Source organism: Cydia pomonella, chromosome 10 (assembly GCF_033807575.1).
Source record: "Cydia pomonella isolate Wapato2018A chromosome 10, ilCydPomo1, whole genome shotgun sequence".
Lineage (NCBI taxonomy): Eukaryota > Metazoa > Arthropoda > Insecta > Lepidoptera > Tortricidae > Cydia > Cydia pomonella.
In genome coordinates, this window is record NC_084712.1 from 10,730,880 (window position 1) to 10,757,918 (window position 27,039).

The 27,039-nt window shown below is 35.0% G+C and overlaps 1 protein-coding gene across 2 annotated transcripts in view; it reads right to left on the reverse strand.

Moving 5' to 3' along the window:
- LOC133522081 (protein eva-1 homolog C-like) overlaps positions 1-26,503 on the reverse strand; it is a 73,687-nt gene extending 47,184 nt beyond the window's left edge. The window contains exons 1-2 of one of the 2 annotated variants that reach the window (XM_061857285.1): positions 26,034-26,503; positions 5,065-5,255 (exon numbers count right to left, since the gene is read on the reverse strand). In XM_061857285.1, coding sequence (XP_061713269.1) covers positions 5,065-5,255; positions 26,034-26,106 — 264 coding nt within the window. In that variant the 5' untranslated portion in view covers positions 26,107-26,503. The remainder of the gene's footprint in view (positions 1-5,064; positions 5,256-26,033) is intronic. The other variant, XM_061857284.1, reaches the window with a different exon arrangement.
- Between the last annotated feature and the right edge of the window lie 536 nt (positions 26,504-27,039).

Here is a 27,039-nt window from a genome sequence, read left to right on the forward strand (position 1 = left end):
ACATAATAATGTATACAGGATTTTCGTTTTTTTTTTCTAAAAAAAAAATATTTACAGTTTTGAATGATTCACTGTTAGTTTCACTGGACTTAAATCAACCGAGATATAAACCGTGATTACCTTTTATATTGTGTGTTTTGTGTGGGTGCCGTTCAATTTTAATACAAACTTTTAGCATAATTTCATTTAACTACTATTGAAACTCATAATAAACATTATGTATAAAAACAAAACATATAAAGTTGTTAGTCATACTAATTTAATGACAGAATGCTCTATCATCATAAAAACATTCTTCATAACAATCCTTAGGAATAATTTTACTTGTTATAACATACATTTAGTATAATAATTAAAATATAGTACAAAATTTTAACGAATGGTGACATAGTGTTCTATGATAAATATACTTGGTGTCAATCAAACTATTAAATTATACAACAATCTACCTATTCAACTTTAAAGCTGGTCGCCGTTAGGTACGACGACGAGCGAAGCGAGGAGGAGTGTTAGGTAGAACTGCGACCATATGGGGAGAACCATATGTCTTGGAAATTGTATTTTTGCTTGTTCATTTTCACTAGGCGTTTATATGAAGTTTATCTGAATCCTTTAGGAACCACAAAGGTTCCAACTCACACTGGCCGCTGCTTTGTGGTAAAATATATGTCGACAGACGTAAAGTACGGATGTAGGTAAGTTTGACGCTTAGAAAAATCGATTATGTTCCATGCAAATATAATGTTTTATGTTTTTTTATTAATTAGTAATTCAGTGTTGTTAAACTTTCAGCAAACTCAATCAAATAAAGTTTATGAACGATTTCCCGTGGTTTGATTGTGAAACCACACCTTCAACATTATGCTGTTGGTTTTCATGAATAAAAAACGTTCTGAGTATAAAATAGTATACAGAGTGAACATTATACTGGTTGCCTGTTATGCAAATACATTACTATGCTACCTACTAAACTATAATTACTTTCGAAATTATGCAATTCGTTTTTATTGTATTTGTTTTTATACCAAATCATAATTTCTGCATATCAAAATTATGCAATTCAAATTATGAAAAATGAAATTTCGCAAATTGTTATTATTAAAAACATTACACACCCGTTTTGTGTTGTCTATTACAAATGAGGGTAGACCGAGCGCGGTCTACACAACTTTGACACCCACCCGCTATTTCCAGTTACCCGCGGACAAGTAACTGCGTCGAAATATCGGGAGCTCAAAAACAATATAAAAGGTAATCACGGTTTATGTCCCGGTCGATTTAAGTCTAGTAAATATAATAATGCTCAGAAATGTTCACCTTATTGTAACAAAAATAGTACGGGAAATTCTTCTTTATGGACAAATTTAAAGTAAATAAATTCAAGCCATTATTATCCTATTTTAGCGGACGGGAATATCAGTATTGTATTGTTTTTTGAAAAATGACAATTTGGCGGATAAATATTTGAAATGTATTCAAGAATTATTTCGCTTAAAATTTGCTTATTTTTTTCCTCACAATTGTGATGCAAAACATTATGTGTTGTATGCCACGGGCGGTACAAGAATTAAAAACTTATGATAATTAAGCCCTTCGCTTTAGGCTTAAAATTTACACTTGTTCGTAATTTCTTATTTACCGTCCGCCCTTAATACACAATGTAATAATAAAATATATGTTTATTTTTTCAGTGTTGCCTGTACAGTAGCAGCTAGTTGGCCAGTACGTAGCAATGAGTAGTTGAAGTAATGAGTTAATAGGAGAGCGTGGGCTCACACTGATTGGTGCTCGCGAAATGTAATCAGAGTTATCTCAGGGTCGTATCAAAATAATATGAGAATCTTAACAAGCTGTTAAATCAAAATCGGTCTCTTTTTTATTTCATGCATAGTCATTGTTCTCAAACAATTTTCAATCAATATCCATTACCTATACAAGCGACTGCCTATTAATAACCGCAACGGAGGGTCTTTCGAGGGTAAAAAATAAGGGGCACGCTACCGCGTGTTAAAATATCACAACCATGCTTCTCCGAACGAATTTACATGTAAATAGACAAGAGTCGATTTATTTATCTAGTTTTGGACGCAAGAGTTAGGACTCTTACGACCGTATTCAAAAATGCTTCTAAAATGTCAGTATCAAAAGTATCATTTCTTCTATGGAGTGTGGAATTAAAAGGAGTGAAATCTCTTATGGTAGAACTGGTAAAAGTGTCCAGCTGTCAACTATAAATAATTGTTCCAGAGTAGCGCTAGAGTAGTTAGCTACTTAGCGGTTCTTAGGAATCTAGGACCTAGGCTTTATTGACGGAGTGAAGTGCGCTGTCTATGATTTGTGTTTTTTTGAATAATTTTAATGTTGTGATAGTGTAACTAAGTATAGTACGCACTTCGTGAAAATTTTATACTGTGATTGTTTATGACATACAGCCTCTTGGCAGACAGGCGACCAGATAGACGGACCGACGGTGAGGACTTAGCAATTGCGTTCCGTTTGGTAACTACCATTTTGATATGAAACCTTAAAAAGCTGATATGAGATCAGATATTATTTACCTTAAATAATGTATTGCCTGAACTTTTATCGTATAATATAGTATTATATACAATCGTGATATAATAGAGAGCTCTTCAGTCGAGTACCGTGTTTAGGCAACGAAGCTTGTTGAGTTGAGTAAGTTAGGTACGAGATTGAAAAGCTTGATTATATCACTATTGTATACAATACTTTTTCTACGAGTCATCTAAAATATATTTTTTTTACTATAAAACCATTTTTTTACATAATTAATGAAAATTGGTAAGTATCTCAGTAGACAAACGCACGCCTCCCGCTCCGCGCCCCGCAGCCGATTAGTCTTTTCTATAGGAGCGCGGCGGCACGTGATTGGTAATTTTTACAGGTGACTACAGCATATCGAAATGAATCTTATAGTTAGCGGGAGCCCATACATGGAAAGTACGTAAGTATAGTTTGGTATACGAAATCTTAATTCAACCATTACGGTCGAAGAGTAGAAAAATATACATAATTATGTTTATCATATTAGAATTTTGCCACATCACAGCATAACAATGTCCCATGTTACTATTAAAATAGTTAGTTAACACTCATGCATTATGATACCACACCCGCGGCATTAAAGTCCGGCTGCAGTCCCGAAGGAAATCTACACATAGACGATAACAGGGTATAACTTGTTATCTTGCTCTTTTGTTAGATGTTAGTAAAAGACAGTTCGCTCGTTCAGTAAGTGGTCAGAGTGGACATAAACTCTTAAAGCTGTAAAAGAAAAAGTCATTATGGTTGAAATTACCCAAACTTGTGGTCGAATTTATTTAAGTTCGAACTTTTTTATTCATAGAAGGAGATAGTAACGGAATGGATACTTATTGTGATAATTTTAAATAAGTAATTTAAAATAAACTACAGAGAAAAATTCTCGATCCAATTATGTTGACAGTTTATAATTTTTGAGACTAAAAACTGATTATAATAATAAAAACACTTAGTATGAAATTGGCTCGTAAGCGTCCTTTGCCACCGAAGGCAGGTTAATTAACATATTAATGAAACATTCCTAACAAATCTAACAATTCCAGTTGAAATTTATCATGTTGATATTTTATATATGACTTTTAGAGTCGTAACGTAAGCACAGAACTATATCGAGATAGAAGAAAAGAGTTGATCGATTTCTAAAGGGACCGAGCGTGTAACATTTTGCGTAGACACTTTGACGCCCCGAGTGACATTTGGTGAAGGGAAACATAAGCCGCGTGAAAAAGATTTAAAAACATCGGTTAGAATGCGGCAATCTGATTCTATAAATAAAAATCATTACTAAGAAATTATCGTTATCTTCATAGCACAAACCATTCATAAATGCATTAATAACAAAATGTGATTCTCTCTTTTATTTCCACCAAAGGGGATACCGTATTCTTAATGAATGATCAGGTTTTTCATGGATCCCAAAAAACATGTTGAATTGTAGTCAAATAAATGGTACTTATACATAAAAAAAACAGATTGTACGGAAAAATCAAGTATCGATATCGACATCATAAATATTTTTACCTATCCCTAAGAACTTGACAGCTACCATTTTGCACCTCCGATAGCGGGGTCTAGCCATATGGACGCTTTGATAGGTATGAAGGACGAGTGGACGTGGACTTCTGCTAACGAACGGGCGCCCAAAGAAAGCGAAAACCGTTAATTCGGCAGGAAAGATAATGGCCACTGTTTTTTGGGACAGCCAAGGGGTTCTTTATATAGATTATTTAGAGAAAGGTAAAACAATAAATGGCCCTTATTATGCTTCTTTGTTGGAAAAATTTAACGCAGAAGTTGTGAAAAAACGGCCACATCTGGCAAAGAAGAAAATCCTTTTTCACCACGACAATGCCCCTGTACACTCGTCAGCAGTCGCAACAGACAAATTAGTTGAATTGCGTTACGAAATACTGCCCCACCCACCTTACTCTCCAGATTTGGCCCCATGTGATTTTTTTTATTCCCAAACATGAAGAAATGGCTCGGTGGGAAAAGATTTTCAGCAAATGAGGAAGTCATAGCTGAAACTGAAGCATATTTTTCAGGGTTTGACTAAAAATATTTTTGGAGGGGTTGAAAAAACTGGAACATCGTTGGGTGAAGTGTATGGAGTTGAAAGGAGATTATGTAGAGAGATAAAACTAAAAAGGGTGAAATAGTTATCTGTACAACAAGAGAGCAAAGTTTGATATTTCTTCGAGTGCTTGTTTTGAGTCCCGTGCAAGCGAAAGATTCTATAATAGATCTCTAATCTAATTTAGAATCTTGAGCGTAGTAAGCGACTCAAAAGCGCACGAGATGTAAATAACTTTGATCTCGTGTAGTACACAAAATTATTCACGTCAGTCAGCCATCAAAAAATACAACCTGAAAAAATGTATTCCAGACGGACGGATCACTATTTCACTCATGTTTTCTGAAGGTATTCTAACAATTAACTTTAATTACCGCAATAATGATGTCAGAATTCTGGTTTGATGCCTGAATGTCGGTCATACAAACCTGCATAGAATTAGGCCACAAGCAACCATCGTTCGTCTCCTGTCCCGGCTTGACGTTTTCGCAGGTGCGTGTGCCGTTGCCGTACGTCGCTGCCTGCACGTTCACGACGGTGCCCGTGGGGCATGCTAGCGACACCAGCTCGTCGTCGCACGCTGTGCGATGCATGTCTTTGAGCGTGCTCGCCAGGGAACCTGTATAGAAAAATATACATTAGAAATCCTATTATCCATGTTCAAGTATTCGTACTATTAATTTAACCTATTCCTACTTATTTGATACAATGTACCTATACCCTGAAGTTGTGTAACGTGCTTTACTTTAAGTAAAATTAGATCGAGTATTGCAACCTTGAAGGATTATTTTTAAGAGGGAATTTGTGAGGTGAATTTTTGTGCAGATACATGACTACTGAGTTCTGAATCACGTTAAGTCTTTACAGAAAGAATAATTTATGATTTTTATTAAAGTTCCGATACCCTCTGTCAGGTAAGGAATTTAAACTTTCTCTTTGCGAATACTTATGAAACTGTATAACCACAAGTTTCATCAATAAATTAATCAATCATATTCGGAAACCAACTAAAAGCAACGCTACACGGTGACTTATCATATTCAGGACTTGAAATTCTATTTACTTTCATAAGTTTTTAACAAACTGAACTGAAAACAAAAAATATATTGACAAAAGTACAGTAATAAGCTTTTTAGAGTCATTTATATATCCCTGTAATGAGAAAAGGAACTAAAGTAACAGTCGGCCAGCTACATAAGGATAATGGCAATATAATCTATCCCCAGAGTAATCTAAGGATAAAGTGGTAGGTACATATCGAAACAAGCCACGCTCTGACAGATTTTATGAAATGTATCTGAGGGATATTTGTACGTAAACAAAATACTGGGTGCTAATATTCTGGAAATGAACTGAAGTATGCATTTACTGTATTTTATTGTAATATTTTGTTTTGTAAATCAAACGCATTTCATGACCATTATAATTATTAGCTACACCAAATTAACAATAAACAAACAGCGTTGTACAGGATGTAACAAAAATAGTGGGGATCCGTTTAAAGGAATACTCGGTATCGTGCCCTGATTAGGAAAAAGTAAAAGAACTATTTATTTGGTGCGAAAAAAATCGGTTCAAAATAGGCCCACTCTCCATACAAAGGCCAAATATTTTTCGCATCAAAAAAATTCTAATTTTCATACTTTTTCCTAGTATTTATTTTGTGTTTATTCATAGTTAGACATTCAATTTAGGAATAGGCATGCTTCGTGCAATTGGCCTATTATTTTATATCAGGTAACAAACTTCCAATGCCTAAAACAAGTTTTCAAAACAACTTACTTAATTGGTTTTAACAGGGCTCACCTGAACATGTTTCAGTTAAAAACAATACTCAAAAATAATTACCAAGAAAACTTGTTCAAAGGGCTTTCATTCTTAAGGCTTTTATTATTAAACGTTACGAGTTTAACGAAGCCAGTAAAATAAAGGTTATACGCCCCGATTCGAACTTCCAGATACGTCAAATATTAGGTCTACGATGTATATGATATAGATCGGATATGTCAGAAGTGATGTTTTTTTGTAAATAAACGTCAGTGTTGACATTGACATATCCGATCCATATCGTATCTAGTCCTCTCTCGCTCTCATTGCACATTTATGTTTTTGATGGGATTTACTATACATGGTTATACACATATTAAAACAGTTATTTTTATAAATATAAGAGCGGCAAGGGGGCTGGTGCAGTAAATTCTTGTATTGCGCCCTTGTGTGTCTTGTACTTGTCTCACTACGAGATGTGAATAAGTTTGGGTTATCTTTGAAAAGTAGGCACGCATCTTTTATATATTGGCATAGGAGCGGTAATATGCTAAGTTTTTTAAACAACGGTTTGCAACTTTCGAAAACATTCACAGTAAACATTTGCTGGTAACTTTATTCGACAACTTAATGGCGCCAATAAGTATTTATTTGGCGTAACTTTACTGAACCTCGTCGTTAAATATTTTTATTTTTCTTCGTCGCTTAAGGTTATTTTTTTTTTGATCTTGGGAAGCGTTGGTAGCCTCGCGGAAAGCGCGCGGCTAACAATCCGGAGGTTGCGGGTTAAAAACCCCTTTTAGTTACATTCATGGAGTCATTTTAATACCTAAACTAAATAGCAGCCCACGAAAATTCTTCAGTCCGTTTTCCACTTCCAACTTTTGTTCAAATACGAATATTAAGATATACCTTATAGTTTTCGAGTAATATTGCTGCCTAAACGGACAGACGGACATAACGAAAGTAACTATAGGGATTATGTTGTTGCCATTTTGGCTGCGGAACCCTAAAAAATGTGCACATAAAAAAATCGTTTCATAAATAAATACTGAAACGGTCGTCACATCATTTGCGCAACATAAATAACTTTGATTTCCGGTAAATATTTACCACATACCTATGTATACAGGGTGGATTTTAATGGGTCACTGAGGCCACCAATCTTATCCCGCGCTGCTACGCGAAAATGGTCCAAGGAGACCTTCCCTCACTTATTAATAACGGATTTTGGAATTTGGTGATCTGATTTAAGAAAAAAAATGATGCTTATAGTTTCCATTTCATAAGACAACCTAGGTTAGGGCACTTAAAGCCAGAAATAAGAGATAGTGTTCTTCTCACATTTAGTGTGAAAAAGTTAAATTTAAATATATTGTGTTCTATTACACGTCAATTATTACTTTTAGGCATAAGGGTGAAAACATTGTGTGGAGACATTTCTAAAATAATTTAAAATGGATTTTTGTTCTTTCTAAATATTTCATTATGATGTGTCCAATGTCCATACAATTATAGGGTTCTTAAGCGCCACAGTCATATTTGGCGTAAAAAAGAGCGGGCAACAATTTCACTTTTTTCATACTAAATGTGTGAATAATATTATCTCTAATTTATTTTTTAACGTCAAAATAGTATGCACTCAAAATTGACCATTTCGTCGCTGATTGATTTACTGGTTGCCTGGTCGGTCATATCGTCGTCCAGTTCTCACAACACGCCCTAAGGGGTGAGCTTGAGCTTACTGTGGGAAAGCTAGAGCAGTTCCAAAGACAACTTTGGCGTAGCAGCACGGGATCAGGTACCAGCTAGCCTCTGTGCCCCATCTAAGAATTCTACCCTGTATATATATTTTGAACACTCTAAATACCTGCTTTAATCCAAGTTTACATCATAATCTCCACATTAATTAATTTAGACTTAAGGAGCGTGCCTACTACGCTTGAAACTTATCTTTATTAGTTTTAGTACAAAACCCACAGCTCCCGGGTATAAGGTGCAAATTCTGTCGAAATTCAACCATTTCCTCAACGATAATGTAAATGAAGATTTTGTTTATTTTACCCAAATTTCTGAGAGCGTTCTTGTTTCTTAACCTTCTCCGGTGCCCATGAAAGTTTTCAAACGGAATTGGACGGGGTTAATGACGCGATGTTATATTTTGCCGGAGAATTTCACTGTTTCAAAATATACAGTGTCTATATTGAGTCATAAGAATATTATTATTTTTAAGGTTTATGGGCAGATCATATATTTTGATCATTTCAAAAAATGCTATTGAAATATTGATCACTTCATTAATAATAATAATAATTAGGAGTAGGGATGTGACGACCCCATCGCCCGCTGGTTTTACCAGTGCAATCAGTCAACGCAGGGCAGCTTGTGGCGAGCTGTTGGGGAGTAGCGACCTCACGTACCCGAGTGCTCCTGGGGAGTTCTGTTACCCGCAAGGAGGGTGGGTGGGACAGGATTCTCTGCCTCTGGCTTGCCTTAGCCGGCCGGCCAGAGTGGAGTCGTTAGAGCTATAAGCTCCAGCTGTGGCAGCATGGTTCCATTTTTATCATCTGTCACTATGCCCGTCACTTTCGCACTTACATACTTGTTAGAACGTGACAGGCATGGTGAGAAATGATAAAAAGCCGACCATCTTAGCCCAGCAGGGGTGGAAGTGAAAAATTGCATAAGACGCGAGTTGGCACAGTGGCTGCTCACAGTCACTGGGTAGAAAGCGGCGGCTTCCATTGCATGTCTATCAAGTACTACTCGAGACCTTTCAAATGAGCCTAAACTCAATGTGTTTAGTTTTCCCGTTGAAGAATACTTATGGCTACCTACCAACTGCACCATCAGATCTGCTCCATGTTAGCATATTATTGCATTGTCATCGGAAAAACGGAAGTATGCCCTATTTCAGCTTAATAAAACACTGAGAAGTAATTCAAAAAGTTACAAGATTTGAAGCACATAAACATACAAATATACGCGGTGAAGCTAAATCAAAGTGCGTAAAAACACACGCTTGCTACGCTTCCCTAAGCCTAAGGCTGCGTTTCCACCAGATATGTGCGAGGAAACCGAGAGGTGCGAGGATGTGGAACGTTGTGAATGTTTCCACCAGAGATGTGCGAGGTATCTGAGAGGTGCGACGGTGTGTAACGGGCTCTTTTCAAATAAGCGAGCGGGGTGCGGTGATAGTTTTTCGCTCGCGTCCATACCTCGCACACATCCTTCCCTTGTATGTACAAAAACTACGCTCTGCTGAGCTGTTACCACTAGAGCTGCGCTGAGCGAGTATAGGTAAATAAAGTGTTTCTATATATGATAAACACATTCCTCGCTACGTATACTCGCACGTCTCTGGTGGAAAAACAGCATAAACACATAGTTGTATTACTTCTAAAGAACATAATTGATAGGTTCCATAATTAAATGGAAGTTTTATGTGGATTAAGTTTTCCGAGCTACAGGCGGTCGCGAGGTTTACAGCTCAGTGGGCCTAAGGTCGGCTCTGTATCATTTGTCACTATACCTGTCACCTTCTAACAAGTATGTATGATAAAGAGCCGACAATCTTAGCCCTACAGCTGGGCTAAGATGGTCGGCTCTTTATCATTTGTCACCATACCTGTCACGTTCTAACAAATATGTAAGCGCGAAAGTGACGGACATAGTGACAAGTGATAAAAATGGAACCATGATACCGCCGCTGATCTTATAGTTTTTCTCAATTGACAAAACGAACTTAAACAAAAACCTGAGTGGCTACCTCCAGTTTTGACATTGACATATTCGTTCACTTCTATTCAACTTACTTTCTATGCATCTCGCTCGTACTGGCAAATTAGTCAAAACTGGTGGTAGCCAAATTGTTTGTACTTACATTTAAAACGTGTACTCGTATATATTTATATTGATGCTTGCAATATATTTATGTATATAGATCGTGTCATTCACGACGACGAGTGCCTTGACTCGTAGTTTCATGTTATTAAAAGATAGATTTGACAAATCGGCGCGTTATCGTGGATGACACGATCTACATAATAAACCTAAACAAGAATTACCTACAAGTAGAGTCTGTCCGCAATGAAGAGACTCGTGGAATGTATAGGTGGTATACGTGGGCCCAATAAATTCCACGACTCTTCTCTTTCCGAACAGACTCTATCTAAGGACACTCATCGAATTATTTTCCGCATTTTAGAAAAATGCTTAAGAGTTTATTGTCGTGGATCGTGGAATTATACAAAAATACAACAGAATGTTTACGCTTCCCGGCGATTCTCTTACAATGATAAATAAACGGAAGGCAATTTGGATAAAAGCGGAAATGCTTTTCGTGCAATTTAGAAATTGTATTCCGTATGGAATTGTAAGTAACAGGTATCTTTGTTGCATATGCTTCACGTATACCCAGGTAACCACTTCTTAAACAGCTCAAAAACATAATGCATTTTTTCATCGAAATTATTGTGCAATTTTTCCTAATAAGTAAGTGGCTACTTTGGTACGTTATACCTACTATTATCAAGTATTGTTGTTGATTTAAAAGACACCCTACATTACCAGTCCATTTTACCCACTACAAATTAAGTAGTTTAAGTATTTTGCGCTATAAAAAGCGATAAATTATCATAATAACTGAATTCTAACTAATGCTTGAGTTGTCTGAATGCAATTATCAAGTTTAAATGAATACTTGGCAGCCATTCTCATGCATGCTGTCGTACGTGAGACTAACTGGAAGAGATAGCTACAACAGATAGACCGAGTTAAGTCTGCAACTATATTATAATACTTACGTCAACACCAGTAAGTTTACTTGCCAGTTATTATAGTGAAATGGGGTAACCGTCTCAGACTCCAACGGGTTTTATTTTGACGCCGATATTAGCCGGATATATATTAGCAGATTTTATGAATCGCGGCGCTTTTTTTAAATCATAATATGGTTGGAAAAAATATGAATCTAATATGGTTTGATAAATGAAATCTTGAGGCCTTTCTCTAGGAACTTCGTTAATTGGAAAACTGATTTCTTGCTTGCGCTCAATAGAAAAAAAATTACAAACATAGGTAACATAAAACGCACCTTAAAAATTTGTAACAATTTTTGCACACGTAACAGATTAAAAAATAAAAAATAAATGCTTCTAAAAATGCGCCATTTTATTTTTGATAGAACTCATCATTACTCACCGATTCTTTTTTGTTAAAACTTATAACTAAAAATAAAAATTCAGTTCAAAAAATAAAATATGATATCAGCGCTCCCATCTGCCTTTGACGGTTTTTCTTAATAAAAACTAGTTTTTACCAAGTGTCTTATTGACAACTATATATCATCAACTGCTGCTCAAAAATTAATAACAATTATGGTGGGCATTTATAATTAGATGCGCTAGCTTTATAATTGAGCGTGGTGTCACAAATTGTATAAACTCTGTCTGAAGATTTAAGCTTATTTAGCAATCTCCTTCATGTTGTAAATTAAAGGTTTCCTGGGCCATAAACAATAAAGTCTTCTTTGTCGAGAACATTGGAAAGGAAGAAGAGGGGTACCTGTGACCGTACGTTTTTTTCTGATGCAGTATGATTACTGTTTCTAGTTTACTGTGCTTCGCTTGCATGAGAACAAGTTGGTGGTGCACAATAGTGTGACGGATCGAGACGAGACGCACACACAGACGGTCTCGCGCTTAAGCGTTTACGCTCAGTGCGAGTGAGAAACGAACCTTAACGCACGGGGCCTTAAGTATTTCATGAGAATGTAATATTTATAAAAGAACCGATCAAATGCAAGTTGAACTCGAGCAAGGTTTTGTGTTATCACAAAACTTTTTCCGGTTTTTATTAGTTATTTTAATGCCCTCCGGTCGACTTTGGCCACTTCCTAATTTGTCTCTTTCCAAACTTGTCCACTTTTTCATTCGTCCACTCCAACATTGTCCTTTTTCTAAGTTGTCACTTTATAGATTCCGAAGTTGACTACTTCCTAAATTATCACTTCCCTATCAGGCTGACGCAACTAGGAACAAAAAAAGTTTTGTATGGAGTTTGTTTCGCAAATCTTTACCAACGAAAAAAAAGAAAACGTCAGTACTATTTACTATGTCAAGTTTACATCAAGTCAACTGTCAGCCTAATTGTTTTGTTTGTTATGAAGGCTTCAAAGTTTTTTTAGGGTATTTCGTGCAATTTCTTTTTTATTTAGTGAAAAAATCGAAAATAGTGAACCGTGATCAGAGTAAAGAGCGAGTTTGTTGCAATGCCACCGAGAAAACGGTTTACTAAGGAAATATGTGGCAAACGAGCCACTCGAGAAAATAACGAAAAAAGGGATTTTATGGCGAAATTTCCCTTTAATGAAGACCGGTAAGCATTGCTTTAGATACTTTTGACCTTATTTTGGTGCAGCAGGCTTTAAACACATCGAAAATTAGATATTTTATATTATTTTTAGTTGTGAACTAGGGATGTATTAAAACTATCGATAACTGTATGTTTATTTGTATCAGTGTAAATAATTAAATTAAATATGTGAAATTTCTCGTGAACTTGCATCCTTTGATCCTTCCTAGTGGGGAAGAAAAAGCCCCTTTCCAACGAGGTGTTATAAAAAAAAATCGGGTCCACATTAAGCCCGACCACGTATTAGTCCACTCATAGAACTATCCACTATATAACATACAACTTAAATGTGGACTCGATCCTAACCTGATTTCGAGTACAAAATTTGTAGACAGGAGTCTATGTTTCATTTCGATATCGATAAGAAACGCAAGCGTGTAGCGTACTACACTATTTAACTCGCTTATGTTTTTACTATGGTTCTTTGACAGTTCTTTTTCGTACATTTTGGTAATGATTTGCGAAATAAACTAATTCCACTCGCTAGTATGGGAGTCCCGTCTCTTAAAACGTAGTGATTATATGCTCATTGGATAGCTCCCTATAGTGTACAGTGACTGCTTGCCAACAGACGGACTGTATGCTTATTTGTCACCGCCCTGAGGGTACGGGGACTGTTTAACTTCTTACTTATGCCCAATATTCTATTTTTTAGTATTTTTTAATATCTCACTGAGCTTGAGGTTAATATCTTCATTATTTTTCTACTCCAGCAGTTCAAATGTCAATTAAAAGACTGAGAGTGATATTTATCAAATTCATTTGAGTGGTGGCACTGAAGTCAATTTGTCTATAGGATCATAAGACAGCTGCTTGGGAGTCACTTTATGTATACAGCACAACTATTGTACAGTGGATCTGTTTTAAAAGCTTGATTCTGTAGAGTAACAGATATACATACTTTCATGAGAAGGTTGTGGTGGATATATTTGCTGTCAATAGGAAAGTTCCGATAACTCAGTTGGCAGAGCGGTAGACTGGTACCTATCCCGTGTTTGCGAGTTCGAGTATCGCCCGAAACAGTGTTTTTTTTCTAAGCATCGCCGTCTCGTTTACAGACGTGTTTAATACAAAATTAATTAAGTTATGACGTAATATCTGCTTTTAAATTAAGAATAGCCTTAACTATAAATAATCTCTTTCAAATGACTACAGCCAAAGTGTACTTCTTATAGGTTCCAAATTGATTTCCTTCATTTTGTAGCAACTAAGTCTTAAATACGTACTCGTAATAAGTTTATTCAAATAGAATATCTAAACATTCTCACAGATTCTCTGCGGAAGTCTGCAAATAAGTCGTAGACAGATGTCTATAAATAAATGCATATAACGAGTATTTATCTATCTGCATACAGGGGCGGATTAAGAAGGCGCGGGGCCCTTAGTACAATAACTTGCGGGGCCCCCTGGTTTAAAAAAAAAAGATTAAGTGCGAGTTGGACTCGCACCCCGAGGATTCAGTACCATCACAAAATTTTTACGATGTCTTAATTTTTTTTGACTCGTTCTCGATTAGTTTGTAACATGTTATGCAGTGTATCTTATAGTTTCGCCATGTTCGTCTGTCCAAGGGTTGGTTCCGTGATTCTAGTGCTAAATAGCTGTAATTTGGCATGGATAAGTACATAAATCATGCATTGCGACAGAACGGTAAAATAAAAACTACTTATAAAAAAAATTGGGCACCTCCCATACAAAATGTTTTTTCTTAGTTTTTTTTTGCTTTGACCCTACAGTGTGGCGTAGTTATGGTTGGATAAGGTCTTACAAAACGAATAACGGTCTTCAAAAACCTTTTTTTTATAAAAAAGTATTATTTTCGGAAATAATTGCTCCGAAAGAAAATAAAATGTGTCCCCCCCCCCCCCCCCCCCCCTCTAAAGCTTAATATATACTTTCAATGAAAACTATAGCGAAAATGATCGGTTTAGTCGCTTTAGGGTTATTGCAAAAAATCTTCTCTTCTTACTAAAAAGACGTACAAAGCGTTGCAAAGGTTACTCCCTCATGCTTGTAATGTAAATGATACTAATAGCCCCCGTTTGGCCTTTTTTGACTGAATGGTAACTACGAAATCCTACACTGAGCATGGCCCGATATGCTCTTGGCCGATATTTCTTTATTATTACACCAAGTTTGAGGTCTGTATTTTAACCGTAAAACCATTCATGAAATCTGTCGTTCAGTGTGCTCTATCTTACGTATATGACCCGTAACAGGTAGACAGTCTTTTACCTAAATCAAGTATGTACCTACTTCTATTGCAGCCACAACAGCCAATAATAAATATCAAATAAAAATTAAAATTAATGGAGCCCCTACACAAGATTTTTTTTTGTGTCTTGCAGTTCGTGTTATCCACGAAGACGCGCCCCACTCCTCTTCCCAATCGCCTATAGTACCTACAAGTGTGGTGTGCAATCTTTTACTACTTAGTAGTTCTGTCTATACACATTAATTTGTAGACATAACTACTACATTGCCAAAAAGTTGCAGATTTGTACTATACCTAAGCGATTAGGAAGAAGAGCGGGGCGCGTCTTTGTGGATGACACGAACTATAGGTATATGACGTCATTTAAAATCCGGAGTATTTTCCTTATTTATTTATTTTAAGGAATGCCTATTTTTTTATTTGTTTTTTTTTTAGCCATTTTAAAAGACCCTAATCTTAATGAAGTTGTGTTATCTTATCAATCACATTTCCTATCTTCTATACAGGTTTCCTCCTTACCTTCAGTTTTCATCATCAGATCAGGTCGATAATATTGTATTGTCACCGATTTTTCCCTAGTATGCGATTTTTTTGATTTCGGCTAGCCTGCTGCTCGGCCTTAGTTCTTGCTCGAAAGTACGAATTGCTGGAATACTTTGCGTATCGGGCCTTATGCAGGGCTTTACATCCGGCCTACGCGAATGCAAAGCCCTGCATAGGGGCCCTGCTGTTTTTTCAAAACAATTACGAATTTTCAATCTGTCGAATCTGTCGGTCACGTGACCTGTCACGAGTTTAACATTTTTTCCCCATCCCAAAAAGTGCACAGCGCCGCTAAGGAAGTTTTCACTTTAATAAATAAATCATCCTTCCTTGCTTTTCACTAATATGTTTTTTTAACACAGTATCTTCTTTTGTTCGTTTCCGAGCGCTGCTGTTTCCTGTAGCTTAGCCATGCACAAAAGTTTTGAGACACTCTGCACCTTCGGTTTTATGCTACTCTGCTCTTGGTCTTTGCGTAACCCTATTTAATTTGGTATCTTTATAAAGAAAAATTGACAGGATAATAACAAATAATAATAATTGATCAATATTGTTACTGACTTACGAGCCCGGTAACGATTTTAGAGCAAAAATTTTAAATTGATAGATTTAGTCGTTGAAATTGTACACCTTTTGTTACGTAAGTAATATCTAAATAACAAGTATTGGTTTCTATTAGCACGTTTTTTCATCTTACCTTGTAATAATGAGGTCGCAAGCAAGCGTCCCCGGTAACAGGTGACGAGAAAGGATAGTTTTTAAAAATTCGTCAAAAAATTATGGTAGTAAATTATACAAAATGATGTATAAGAACAGTTTCAGCAAATGGTGTAGATTGTATCAAAATTACGTTGAAATTAAGTCAATTTTCAGAGAAATTGCCACTTGTTTTGAAGTAATTTCTGGAGAAAATTGATTTCGTCTAACTTTCATTTACACCACTTAAAATTTATAATAACAAAAATGTAGTTTATTAAAGTTGAAATACAGGATATGTGTAATACAAAATTACCATTTTTAGCAGTCCAAACTTTACAAAATTTATAAATAAGATCGACAAAATCACTGCTTTACGCGCGTTTACCTAAACGTCCATCAGAAAAATAATCATTACTAATTAAGTGAGTCTATTTTCAAAAAAAAAAAATATTATAATGAAAGATAACAAGACGTGCTAATAGAAACCAGTACTTGTTATTTTTAATAGTTAACAAAAGGTGTACAATTTCATGCGCTAAATCTATCAATTTCACATTTTTGCGACTAAAATCGATAACGGCCTCTTACGAAACAAATACATTGTAAATAAAATGTGATAGTACAGGATCCGCGGAGTGCAAGTTCTACTTGAACTTGGCCGGTTCCGCGTGCCGAAATTGCATGGTCAGGGTCGGAGCGCGGGGCCCCCCTAAGCGCGGGGCCCTTAGCATATGCTTTTTCTGCTGTTCGGTTAATCTGCCACTGTCTGCATAGAAGAAAATCAACTAAGTAGAGGAAAAACTTCATAAAACCAAGCTGTGAGAGAAAATATCTATGTCGGATCCTGTCCGCTCGTCCGTTTATGTGGGGCATATTTATTCTGAATGTGAAACTAAATTGAATTTAAGCGTAAGTATGTGTACACAATATCTACTAATCTATATTAAATTATAAAAAATACTAATATGTAGATAATATATATGTACGCTACATACTTATAAAAATGTATAATCAAGTTTTACCTCATGATCATATATCTATTAAACTTTCATTGAAAGACATAAATACATTTTTCAACACACTTGCTCAAAACGACGTTTTTATTCCACCGATTTTTGGCTCATAATCCTAGCGCGCGTACTTTTTCAGTATATTATACCACTCGTGCTTTTTCATTATATTATCCGACTGAGTTAAGAAGGTAACTGATTGCTAATAATATGCATGGAAACGGAGTCTTCTTAATTTGGTCGAGTAATATTTTTTTAAACCAACTTTCAAATGTTCAAAGAGGTTTTATCACATCAAACATAATTTATAGATTAAATGATCTCATAAATTACATTAATGAATAAACAGAACATTTTATCGATTTGATCTCCATCTGTCGAATAGAAATATGAAAATATTAGCTTTTTAAATTTTTTAAATTTCGTTTGCGCCTTTGCCTTGCGCGCGCATTGGAATCGTGCGTAAAAAAACAAATAACGCGCCAGCCATTTTCCGTATTTGTCATAAAATTGGAATAGTTTTGCATGTTTTTAGTTAATATATTGACAAAAATGTCATATTCAAGCATTGAAAATGAAGAACACATAAAATTGACGCTGCCAATGATACTAACAGAGACAAGAGCCGAGAACGATAGCCTTTTACCATCAAAATCGGGTGAAAAATAATTGGCGGCATATGAAACTTTTTATTGATTGAAAATCAGCAAAAACGCCCAGTCTTTCTTGGAAAACGTGTTGATAGCTTACTTCAATGAACTGGCGAATAAGTGCCTAGTGCCTACACGCCTAGCACTCTTTGGTGCAATTACTAGATGTTAAAACGGTAAGCCACCATTTGAAAATTGTATATACTTTTACTATTTTGACAAAAAAATCTAATTAATAAGTTTTGTTTTTTCTGTGTGTTGAAAAACGTCGTATGAAACGCGTGTGCATTGGTCATTACCCACATCGGCTTCCTTATTGCACAATATCGCCTCGTGTGTAATGACGAACTTAGCACACTTGTATAATATACTATTTATTTATAGACGAAAGTATCAGAACTCTGTTTATACTTCGTTATACTTAGTTATACATTAATATGGCGGGTAGGTACCTAAGTTATAAACAGGAACGATTGTAATTGTAAAGATTAGGATTGATATTAATAATATTATTGCAGTAATATTATAATAACTCTCATAAGTACACGGCTACGGGCTCTTACTTAACTACGAAACTCCTACATTCTGAATGCAATGCTAAATGTAAACACTGAATATTTTAAAGCGCAGTATGCATGGACTTGGCTCAAATTAATACGAGGAAGTCGAGCACCTATCTTACACAGCGAAGCATATCCGAATATGTCCGTATGAATTTACATATATACACGTAATCACGCCTGCTTCCTGGAGTGGTAACAAAGAAAATATAAGACTTTTAAGTATGATTCCCACCGAACGACTCCGCTAGGCGGAGCGCATTTCACATTTGTACGGCCGCAAGTCAAGAAGCGGGTATTTAGGGTTCTCGAGGGTCGGCAACGCTTAAGGGGCTCCTGTGGTGTTGCTTATATCCATGGGCGACGATGACCGCTTCCCATCAGGCGGCACGTCTGCTTGTTTGCTGACTATACTAACATTTAACTAAAACTAAGATAACAGAAAAAAGCGTAATTGATTTACTTAAATATGACGGTGAACGATTCATTAACATTTACTAATTGTCTAGGCTTGGTCCTTCTCACGTCTCATGAATCACCCTTTATATATAGGTTGACTGGTAGAGAATGGCATGGCATTAAGTCCGCCTTTTGTACTATAAGGTTTACTTTTGTGCAATAAAGATTAAATAAATAAATAAAATAGACTTAACTCACCAGGGTAAAACCTGAAAACTTCAACTGTCGGGTAATTGAATACATTAGCGCAAATTACTCAGCTAACCAAACGACAATCAATTAACAAATTACATAATAGCCCCGTGACCAATGAATACCTCTATGACCTTTATAAGTATTATTGCAAACTTCGACAGAATTTTTAAAGAACGCTGCAACTCCCTCGGTTTCTATTATGCGCTAAGCCACGTAAACCATGTGATATTACTTGACGTAGCGTAAGACAACGTATTGTTGGGAGAATATTTCAGTGATATCCGAATCGAATTTAGGCCACCGCACAGACTGGAAATAGTTTGAATATTATAGAGAGAGAATATTTTTCAGAGTGCATGCTTTTGAAGGATTGTGTTATTATTGTTACACTTCAGGGATGCATTTCCAACGGGATCATTAAAATAGGAGGTACATTGCGATACAAGTACGAAATTCGCAACAATTGCGATAAATTAAAATATTACCGAATCGAGTGCTTTAAATCGACACGAGTTGCAAATTACCTCGCGTGTGTACAACGTTTTAAAGTACATACATTTATACGGCCTTTTAAATTTTCGACATAGGGACTTAAAGTGCTAATTACCGCACCAGTGTGGTAAAGTAGCACCGTATATAGGTAATGTAAAAAGCATATAAACGCTTTGAATGTAAAGCGTTTATGCTTTTTTTAATGATCCGTATCCATTTCCCCGTATTTCCCAAACTCAACCATGTTAGTTCGCTAAATTCAAACACGTAAGGTCCTGAAAATATGTTATAACTTCTAAGTTCTAATGTATAGTGTTGTGAATAGGCTTCTCTTCGGACTTCTTATTAGGTATTTTTAGGGTTCAACTAGCAACCATTTTAGTTTCGCTATATCCGTCTGTCTGTCGGTCCGCGGCTTTGTTCCGGCTAGAAATCTACAATGTACATAAAACAAAATTACAAAAAATATTCACGTACGCCACATTTTTTTTTTTCAGTTTAATCTTATTATTAGGGGTGTCATTAAATAGGTTTTTTATAGTTAATTATATTACCTAAAATTAAATATTAGGTATTGAAATTCATGAAAACTGGCTGTATGAGTAATGTCGTTGACTATCGGCAGTTTTAAGTGGAGCGAAAAAGTAAAAAAAAATAAGAAGCAATCCCATGAATTTTACACTTTAATGAACAAATCATTTATAAATTACCTACTGCAGTTTGGTAAAAATGAGTTTTTTCATAAATATTGCAATCTAATGTCTTAAAGTTGATTTCGATATCACTGGCAGTCGACAAATATAAGTTCTGAAGTAGAAAAATATTATAACGATGGCCAGAAAGTATTTCAATGTAGTATACTATATCTCTACCTACTCTTATGCACCTGGGTATAAATACTAAATTTTAGCATAAGTATTAGGTACCGTTCGTTATGGTATCGGTGTAAGGAAAACACTACAATTTGTGACAACTGTGAAAAATATTTTACAATGTCTTTTATGTAATTTTCGTTACCGATCTCTCACTATAACCGACAAATTCCAAAGCCTAAACTTATTTTAATCTTATAGTACCCTAGACCTCATGTCTAATGAATGCGTAAACGCAAATGGAATGAGCGGTTGCACTCTTATACATTTACGATTTGTGTAGTATGAGTCTTTCAGTGTGTGTATGTAGTGTATGTGTCGTCACCGCAAGATAACATTGGACAGGGAACGGGGTACACATTTTAAATAATAGGCTAATTATGACTATTAGAACATTTATAAAAATCCTGTATTGCATTGCATTGCCTGCAACCGGACCGTAAGTAGTTTTTAGTATTTTTTTGTATCTCATTTTTACTGTATTTCTTTTTTTTTATGTTTTAAATTTATTGTATCAGTGTTTTTTTTTGTATTTTTTTTTTTATCTTTTTAATTTATTGTTTTTGTATTTTTTTTTTTTTTTTTTTTTATGGAGGATAGGCAGGCGAAAAAAAATAAAATATTTAAATAAAAAATATTTTTTGTATTTTAAAATTATGTAATAAGTCTATTGCCTGAATAAAGAAACATTCATGCATTCATCACTTATAAACTTCATCTTTACATAGTAAAAATGCAACCATTAAGCAACCTTAAGTTACAGATGAGTACAGTCAGCTGCTAAAATATGTATCGAGAGAGTCGTGTCATAAATATGGTACTACGCTCTTATTACACTGGAATAAGATGCTATGGGACATATTTTTGAGTAAGATGTGTACACCCATATTTTTACACTTGACTGTACCTAATGTTATGTGTACTTATGAGATTAACCAAGCTTATTTTAATCTTTTAACTTGTATGACGTTTCGGTATCTATGTGAAAACTTGGCGAGAAAAACCATTAACCTGAAATAACTACTTGTTTCTAACTTTTTTGTTTTTGGTTAGTTCGTTACGGCGAAGAGCTTTGTATTTGGGTTTTTAGGATGTAGCCGCAGTCCTGTTGTTAGCAGTGAAGTTTAGTTCAAAGGACAAAATACGTTTCATGTAATAAAAATCAGTAAGGATATATTAGTGTTGTTAGTATTGTGATTTATTTAGTAGCGCTCCTGGTGGCCTAGCGTAAGAGCGTGTGACTTTCAATAGTTTCAATCCGGAGGTCACGGGTTCAAACCCCGGCTCGTACCAATGAGTTTTTCGGCACTTATGTACGAAATATCATTTGATATTTACCAGTCGCTTTTTGATGAAGCAAAACATCGTGAGGAAACCGAACTAATCCCGATAAGGCTTAGTTTACCGTCTGAGTTGGAAGGTCAGATGGCAGTTGCTTTCGTAAAAACTAGTACCTACGCCAATCCTGGGGATTAGTTGTCAAGCGGTCCCCAGGCTCCCATGAGCCGTGGCAAAATGCCGGAACAACACAAGGAAGAAGAGTATTGTGATTTATTCACAATTTTATTTGTTTATATCTATGTACATTTGAGAGCTTCTTGCTAAAAATGGTCCCTTAGAAGTCAGTTATTTTCATATAATATAGTTTTACCCTAAAAATATATTTGACATGAAATTTATAATTATATTTTTTCACCAGTCGTGTTCTCTTACCATCCTACACTCAATAATAACTACAGTCTTCAGTGCCAGAATCATAAAACTGGGTCAAAGATAATTTCGCGTTTTAAAACCCTGTAAAATAGGGTTGCCCTAACGCGATTCGGTCACGACGCGAATTCGTGTTGTCACGTTTTTATTTAATATACGAGGGCAGGGTGCGGACACACGCGTGACCTATCCCGGCCGTTATTCTTAACTTTTACCGATGATTATCTTTATTAAACCAGTATAACCAAGAGCTCTAGAACAGTAACGGTTATACGTGATCAAAGACTTCACTTACACTGGAAAAGCTTAGATGAATGCTTTGTGAGCAATTAGAATACCAGCCTCGTGACAGTATATGATATTCATCAATTAGCAATACAGCCAGCCCTACCCCGGACAACAAAATGTACGTTTGACATCAAAGGTTACTTATATGTAATGACAATTGTTTTCGACAAAGCTTGTTTTCGATGTTCCGAACATAGCGGCTTTCTTTTGTGTTAATCAAGCCCGTAATTGGATTTGTACAAATTGATGTGACCTTTTTATATATTTTTTGCAATAAACGTAATCTACAATAAGTATATATGGTACACTAATAAATATAAACTAATTTTCTATTAAACAAAGCTAAATTAATACTAAAAACTAATACCTACAACATTTTTCCCATTTTTTTATTCAGAAAATACGAGTATTCATTCCGTAGTGTGCATATATCAAGATAAAATACTTCTCAACTTCTAAACATATTTAAAGATTATATGCTGATTGCGGCACCAGCAGCATTTCTGATGCAGTGTCTGTTAGTGTTAATCAATTGATATGAATTTCCCATAATCATTAAAATGCTATTCGTCTATGTACCCATCTCATCCTTATATAACTCTATATACGAGTATGTATGTAGTGGTATGTAGGTACGTATACCTAAACTTAAAATCAAATTGTATTTTAGTATAATCTAGTATGTGTAACACCACGCCGTAGTCTTGATTAAAAACCGCAAAATATTGATATTCAGAACGTTTCACCAAGGCGTGTTCACGGTTTATACATACATTACTATGTCAGTAACTCAGCTAAGATTTAAATATAATAATCGCACTCAATTAGAGGCTGATCAGAATTTAAACTTATCCTAATTAATGACAAATAGGTAAGGTCACACACGGCGACTATTTGCAGCAATGCTGTTGGTGTATACCCTCGCACACGTAAACATGATTCTGCATCGATACATTCTCAATAAAGCTTCGATACAGTTTGCCTGTATGTCTGGTTTCAAGTCTATCAACTAACCTAAAATGTAGCTGTCACTTTTACACCAATTGAAAATTCAACGAGAGTGTATGAACCAATGTTATATTTTTTAGGTTTTTACTATATTACATTGGGAAATCTGTGTTATTTAATCTGGTCATAATGCATCAACCGAGCTGTTGCCACGAAACATACTCAAGGCTACGGTGTTGCTACGCCGTAGTAAACGTTACGCACGAGTAGCGCAACGACGCTCACATCAATCAAATAGCTCCATATTTGGAGGCATAATTAGTCAACATTTAAAAATATGCTACTAATTTTATTTTATTTTCCATCTCAGAGTAACTCTTACACCGCCACTGTAAAGAAAACATACAAATCCCTACATATTAAAAATAATTATGTTTTTTTTGTTCTACAGGTTTCTCAAAACTTATTTACTCGTAGTAATGTTTATGATTGTCAGTTAATTTTAATCTATTTTATTTTCACTAATATTCAAGTAAACCATAATCGAATCAATGTTTTAAGGATTAAAACTTCAGGGATACTGTGACAAAAAACTATTAATGGCCCTGTTTTAGCCTCTATATTTAAAACACTCATTCTCTATGGCTCTATATTTATTTATGTTTATCATTGTAAGATAATTTTAATCTATTTTATTTTTAGTTATATTCAAATAAACCAAAATCGAATCAATGTAAAGGATAAAAACTTCAGAGATACTGTAACAAAACTATTAAAGGCCTTGCTTTAGCTTATATATTTAAAACACTTCTTTTCTTTGTGTCTCTTTATTTCTTAATGTTTATAATTGTGAGATAATTTTAATCTATTTTATTTTCACTAATATTTAACTAAACCAAAATCGAATCAATGTTAAGGATAAAAACTTCAGTGATACTGTGGCAAAACTATTAAAGGCCTTGTTTTAGCTTCTATATTTAAAACGCTTATTCTCTTTGCGTCTCTTTATTTCTTAATGTTTATAATTGTAAGATAATTTTAATCTATTTTATTTTCAGTAATATTCAACTAAACCAAAATCGAATCAATGTTAAGGATAAAAACTTCAGTGATACTGTGACAAAATTGTTAATAGCCTTGTTTTAACCTCTATATTTAAAACACTCCACCAAATCACCATGTTTGTAATATTGATTATATATTCATTATTAATATAACATAAAATACCTAGATACAAAATCAAATGCCCTTCAGCACTAGCCATTTGTAAACAATTATCATTATTCTTGATTTTTCTCATAAATCCTACTAACATTTCTTACAAGTAGATCCTAATAAAGCTCTTTTCAAACCAGGATAAAAGTATCTACAAATAAGTCAATATGAAAACGCTAAACGAGATTGCTTTTACAGCGTGTAAAACAGGCTAATGTATTCCTTAAGCTTTGAGCTGAAAGCTCAATTTTGCTTGAAGTGTAATAAATGCCCGATCAGTCTGCGTTTGATCGTAATAAGAATATGTTGAACTTCCATCTGATATGATCTACGTATCTTTTGTTATTTTTAATGTGGCTATTGTTTTTAAACTGGCTATTTTTCCTATCATTTTAATATTTATAATTTATATACCAGTAACTAAAGCATATTATTCAAAATCAATCTTACTTGTGTATCCGTGAGCTGTAGACCTCGCGAACCTCTATGGCTCCACGATTTTGCATTTTTTTTTTCAAAAACTGAATCGAGAAAATAAATTGACATATACAATTTCCTAATTTCACGAGAATCAGTTGAAAATGTGACCTGTGGACAAGAAAATGTTTTTTTCCCAAGCTGAAACTGAGACTTTTGCTTTCGCTCGATCATATATAGTATTATAATATAAACGTTCTAATATACGTCCCACTTCTGGGCTCAAACCTCCTCTCAAATACGAAAGGGATTGGGCTATACTCCCTACTCTGGCCTTTAGGCCACATTGCCTTATTTGCCTGGGCGGCCATATTTAACGATCAGCGCATTAATTGTCCTTAGTGCATCTCGTCCTTAAAGTTCTATTAATCTGAAGCGATGTTTATTAATTAATTGCGACCTGCGCTATTAATTATTCATTACAATTCCGAGTAGCCAGTAGGTTCTGTTCCTTGTTAAAAACCAATTTAATCGCAATTTTATTAAAATAATTTTATTAACCAAATACATGCAAAAGGGGCCAATTATGTTAAGGACTTGTTTTAGCCTCTTATTTTGTTCCACGTTCTTGTATATGAATTCGTAGCCTGTGTTTGATAACAAGCTCTACATAATACACATTTAAATTACTTTAACGAAGCAACGCAAATCAAATTTTGTAAAACAAACACCTTATTCATGCCATAAGAAACAAGATTTAAATACCAAACAAATGCCAATTCAATATACGTGCATCGCGCTCACTTGGTACATGTGGCTGCGCTGAACAAGCGTACGCAACGAATACATTTTCAATATCATTTTGGTACGTTAAAGGAGCATAAGGAAATAAGCCTCCTGAAAGCCGGCATAATTAATTACAACAACGATAAATCTCACCGACCTAAATTATCTGAGTAGATACTTGATGGCCCCGGCAATATCAGGAAAGCGGCGATAATCGCAAACGCGTACATCCTCAAAGTTCACTAAAGTTCCCAAAACACCGATAAAGTTAAATAAAACCGACCACTTTTCAAGCTAACGTAACTCCCATTGAAAATTCAAAAGTAAACACGCGCGGGAATCAAAACATGATAACACATGTCAAGCCACGTGGGCTGTCAAGCGCGTGGAACCCGTTTAGTGTGGGAGAACGTGTGGCCACTACGCCGCCGGCCGAGCGACTGACTCGGCTGACGGGCTCACCCCTTCGCCTATATTGGTCACGGTTCGCGAGCCCATCAATTTCCTCTGACGTTTCAATGAAACCTTCCTTCCCTGGAGATTGTTAGTTTGAGACATAATTATCCACATAGAAAATATTTTTTCACTTTAATTAACACCAGAGATATTTCCGCTGCGGCTATATTTATAGAACTAGATTTTGATTGGATGATATAATCGAAATCCTAGGACTTGTATTTTTAGGATGTAAGTACGTAAGTAGTTTATTTTTCCGAGAAATTGAAGCTGCGTTTTTTGTATTTTATTCTCATTACAAACTTTATTTTAATTACTTTAAAATATGTATTTTTAAGTTCGGTAACCACAATTTTTACTGTTAGTAAAAACAGAGTAAATGTACCTGCATTAATATTTATTTAATCATTTTAAACTGTTTTATATCAAAGAAAAATATTAACTCAAAAGATCTACAAATTATACTCGTATACCTACACAACACATATATTCGTATTAATTCTAAACATTATTGTAAGGTAGGTCACACTCACGTAATTTTAGTCAATTATCGCTCGCTATGTTTCATGACACGATATTCGACATACTTAACTCTCACGGGAATTTTATTATTCATATTCATTACACTTGAATTTATAAAAACGTATGTTACCAATTTAGTGCAAAGTTAAACTATTACGCAATGACGTAATTTATAAAAAACTAAA